Source organism: Lolium rigidum, chromosome 7 (genome assembly GCF_022539505.1).
Source record: "Lolium rigidum isolate FL_2022 chromosome 7, APGP_CSIRO_Lrig_0.1, whole genome shotgun sequence".
NCBI lineage: Eukaryota > Viridiplantae > Streptophyta > Magnoliopsida > Poales > Poaceae > Lolium > Lolium rigidum.
In genome coordinates this window covers 90087810-90092544 of record NC_061514.1, presented here as the reverse complement: position 1 = coordinate 90092544, position 4735 = coordinate 90087810, and the positions used below count along the sequence as shown (strand labels likewise).

The 4735-nt window shown below is 44.9% G+C and overlaps 1 protein-coding gene across 1 annotated transcript; it reads left to right on the top strand.

Annotated features, from left to right (window-relative positions):
• Positions 1-219: 219 nt before the first annotated feature.
• On the top strand, positions 220-2853 carry LOC124671648. Its single transcript, XM_047207997.1, has 4 exons — positions 220-432; positions 1158-1212; positions 1491-1504; positions 2143-2853. The coding sequence occupies exons 1-4, from the start codon at positions 220-222 to the stop codon at positions 2605-2607; spliced, it is 747 nt and encodes a 248-aa protein (XP_047063953.1). The 3' UTR covers positions 2608-2853.
• The last annotated feature ends 1882 nt before the right edge of the window (positions 2854-4735 follow it).

The window sequence follows — 4735 nt, the reverse complement described above, 5'->3', positions numbered from 1 at the left end:
ATAATTAAATAATTATTCAATATTTAAATTTAGGGGAAGTTGGACTGCACACTCAGTTCTAGATCCATGCGTGGGCGGAGAGAAGTACTTGTCGCAAACGCCACGCCTTCCAGTTCCAGACGGGCCGCCAGAATTCGTCACAACAGCGACTCCATTGCTTATCTCGCCTGCAAGTTTTCCCATCCAGTGTTCAACCATTTCCCTCCCACCCACGTAGCCATGTCCGCTCAACCCACCAGCACCACGCCTCCTCCGCCGTCGTCGGAGCCCACGGCCACCGCCGATATCAAGCCGCCGCCGCCGCCCCTGTTTTCCGCCGCCGATGCCGACGCGCGGCCGAAGAAGCGGAAGCTGGAGGAGGTGGGTTTCCACCAATCGCCCTACTACAAGATCAGAGCAGCCGTCGCCAACCTCCGCGGCCGCTTCCTTCAGGTCCCCAATCCGAACCCTATATCCTCGCCGAGAATTTCTCGGTGCATTCAGGCTTGGTAAAAACAGCAGCATCTTGCATACTCCGGGTGAAATTTGTTGGGATAAGAATTAAAAAAATCTTCACGCAGAGCAGGTGATGTTAGTTGACCAATGCCTCAGGGTAAAATACTGGCCGTAGTGTTGTGCTTGGTAGTTTAGGTGGGGGGAATTCAGATTATTGATTGAATTGAGGATTTCATTGAACGTTTGATGCACCCCTTTTAGCACCGTCCATTTATAAGATGAAAATGCGTGATAATTACAATACGTGCTCCTTTGACAGTAGTGTTGTGCTTGTTATAATGCTATTGTACTGCTTTTAATTAAAGCGGCACACGCCACCCAAGCCAATGATGCACTCCTTTGGCTCATGCTGCTTTTCTAGCTGAATACTTTTTTTCTCTAGTTGAATACTTGAAATGGATATGATGGAGACAATGGCATACTTGTACAGAACAGAGATTAGATTACAGAGAATGTGGTGGCTAGTGGTGACTACATTAGCGGGTACTTTAAGACGCCATTATTCAGTGCAAGTGTGTGCTGCCATGGCTGATGTGCGCCATTGTATTGTAAAACTTAAAAGTTCGACATGCCCTCACCTGTTGTTTACTTGTCAATTGTCGTTTGATGTATCCTGATTAAAATGGAAAGCCGCTCTAAATGGTACCTTTGTTGTGTTGAAGGTTTGCCGAGCTACTGATTTCCGAAAGGATGATGCTGCTCTTGAGATCCTGAAAGGTAAATGTTCAGTTCACATTGGTGTTAGAACTTAGGAAGTTGTGTTGAACTTCCCTGATGTGTTGGCTATGATCTTGCCGAGCTACAGATATTAGGTTTGAATATTGTCTTGAACCATTTCCTCTAGATTCCATCTTTATATAAGCATACTGCTCCCTTCACGTACTAGGATTGCCTCAGTTGTCTGGACAGTGACGGGCTCTTTGCAAGTGTGGATTTAGTCCCCAATACTGAAGATATCTGTAACAATTGCGATTTGACATCTACACATTTATCAGTCTGTTACATTTCTGTAAGATGTAAAAACGGCTGTATGTTACATTTCACAGCCCTGCATTTGACAAACCCCCGTTGTTCTGTACTACCTCCGTTCCATAAAGGAAGGCGTATAAAATTTGTCAAAAGGCAAATCATGTAAAGTTTGACCAAGTTTATATAAAAAACTATAAATAACTATATCAACAAAATATGAAAATATAGTTAATGCTGCATCTAATAAAATTGATTTGACATTGTAGAGGTTGATAGTTTTTTCTAGAAGTTTGGTCAAACTTTACATGGTTTGACTTCTGAAAACACTTACGATGTACATCTGTTTTTACACTGTACATCTTTTTTATGGAACAGATGGGATAATGTGATGCATTGTGTCATGTGTCTGTAGTACCCAAGATCATAATGTATTGTGTCCAGGTTCTTGTACCCATCAGCTGTTATACGAAGTTTGCGTATATTCATACAAGCAGTAGGAATCCATTTTTGCACTTATTTCTGAAAGGCCACTTAAAGTTGTGTTCTGCGTTTTGATGAGAAATGTCTGTTGATCGCCTGGGGCTTAATGCTTATATATTTGAAGAGTACTTTAAATGCATGAGTTCTTGCTCATGCACATGCTTGCATCTGTTGAGGATAATTAATAAGGCTAACTAGTCTGCCCCTGCTCATTCACCCTGTGTTGCAGAGATAAAGGTTGTCATGGAATTATCCAAGAAAATGCGGCTGGATATATCTGCTGCTGCTGGTGAGCCTATAAAACCATTGGACATACCTGCAGCTAGAGCTGTCCAGAACAAGACTGCAGGAGAAGTGCCATCTGTAGCGAAGAATCAAGTTCCTCAGGCTCAGATAGGCCAGGATGCAATGTTTCTGCACAATACAGGTGGGAAGGTACCACTCAAGCATGCTAGCTCGCCGGCTGCGACAATGGGGATTCAGCGGGAATCCAATGCGAGCGAGATAGCAAACCGTACCAATCAGTTGGGCGACGGTGTGAAAGGTTCTTATGTCATCGGCGGATCTCCCATGGGCTGGAATTTCCGTATGTGGCCTGGTGGCAAAGCGGTCTACTATGGCTTGAGCAAAGTAGAGTGGTTGGCACTACAAGCTGCAAAGTGAAACCTCACTCTCACCCAAAAATCTAACAAGTACTTCGCCATTAGATCTTCCCTTCTTCAGAGATAACCTAGTTGTTTGTTAGTGGCCTGATGTGGTATAGTAACTAGATAGTAGTGCTTGAGACGAGACTCTTGGCGCCAGAACATGGTGAGACATAGCAGTCTCACCAGTAAGTATCATTTTGGAACTTTTCGTTGAATCTGCAGGGCAGTCAGTACTTGGTATATATACAATGGTCTGTTTGCAGTTCCGGAATGGGTACGAAGAGGAAGTAGATTAAGTACATATCAGGACGGATATATGTTCCTGTTTCAAACACATCTGAATTAGTATGACGGCACGTTCGTGTGAATTTTCGGTGGCATTATAGGGGTTTGGATCCGAATGTCCTTGCAAAGGGGGAGTAACATCTAAAGGGAAGCACATGACCGCATTTCGAGCGGCAGTCGGTTTGTTTGGGTCGCGCCGTTAGACCGTGCAGACTCGAACGGACAGCGTCGGCCCGTTGGTGTCGGCATGTTGGGGATGCCCTAAGAGGGGTTGGACCAGCGCTGATGGATGCTGCTCTGAATGTGCAGAGAATTACAAAGGCAGACTGATGAAGATCAATTTCACCTACCTGACTGGGTGTAAGAAGAGAGTAGTGGGATGGATGGCACACGGTGTCCAATTAGTCGCCGGGCGGCTTTAGCAGAACATGAGTCGTGGTCGGTTAAATAGGTCGAGCTGTTTGAGTCGTTTGCGGCTGGAAATTGGATTGACAGTCAACCTCTCGCAGCGTCTCTAGAGCTGGACCTCGCTCCGGACTCCTGTCCGGTCCTTGCTCAACCTGACGCCGGCGGGTCCTAGTCGAACTATTACAAGTAGCGGCGCCTACGAAATAAAACGCTGCAGACAAACATCCTGATTAGATTAGATAAACCCTTCCGAGATTGGCCCGATCTCGTCGACGATCCTGCCTCTTCTTCCTGCAACGGCAACATGTCAGAAATCGAGGAGGAGAGCAACAAGTTCCCGCCGGGATTCCGGTTCACGCCGACGGACGATGAGCTGATCGAGTACTACCTCCTCCCCCGGCTGCAGGGCAGGCCGCACGTGCCCACCGACGCCATCATCGAGGACTACGTCTACCGCTACCATCCGGACCAACTGCTTCTCAACGGTGCGTACTACCTGCACAGCACACGCGTCAACGAGTGCATATCAAAAGTTCAAAATAGCGCGCTAATGTCGGTGATGTCAATATTTTCTAGCCGTTAAGAAAGCTATATAGCGAAACCAAATCTATTTAGCATTTTTTAAATACTTCATCCGATTTTTCTTAATTGACCTTAATCCAGTACAACTTATATTAAATTCTTGTCAATTAAAAGGGTTCGGAGTGAGTAAGAAAACTCTCGAAAAATCAGGTATCAATGACGTCTACTAACAACCATGATGATGATCCCAGTGATAAAAAAATAGTGCATAAGCTCAAACTTACACACAAAGGTTCAATTTTCAAACTTATATCTAAAAATATTTGATCCTCGCGAAGAAATAGCGCTATTTTCTTGTCTAAGTTAATGTTTTAGTGTAATTTAGCGAGCTATTAGTGAGAGTTTCTATTTGACGGTACATGTGCATAGCATTAGTGTGAGTGTTTTAGAATCTAGATACACTGTAGTGTGGCGTTTCGGAGACCAAACTACATGTAGTTTTTTTATTTTTCAAAGACTCAAAATTTGTATTTGAAATAATAAAATTCAAGAGGTAGCCAATGATGTATGCTAATGGTGTAAGCCACAAGAAATTGACAAAATCTGACAAATTTAATAGTCTTGACAAATTGACCTAGCTCTTTAGTAGTAAACGTTATTGGTTACCGCTAAAAATTTAATTCTGATTACATTCATCGATCGCAGGAGAGTACAAGAACAGGGACCATGGCGGCTGCTGGTACTTCCTGTCTTCCAGGCTTCGCAAGTACGAGAACGGCGACAGGCCGTCCCGGTGCACGGAGGACGGCCGCGGGCGGTGGAAGACGTCGACGGGCACCAACTCGGGGGTCACCCGCGGCAAAATCAAGTACTCCTACTCCACCCTCAACTACTTCGAAGGAACCAACTACAAGGAGGAGGACAAGGGC

Bases quoted from the DNA above. Each gene is read 5' to 3' on its own strand.
- LOC124671648 (XM_047207997.1), top strand. From the start codon at position 220: ATGTCCGCTCAACCCACCAGCACCACGCCTCCTCCGCCGTCGTCGGAG. The intron at 433-1,157 runs GTCCCCAATCCG...GTTGTGTTGAAG, and splicing joins TCCGCGGCCGCTTCCTTCAG to GTTTGCCGAGCTACTGATTT.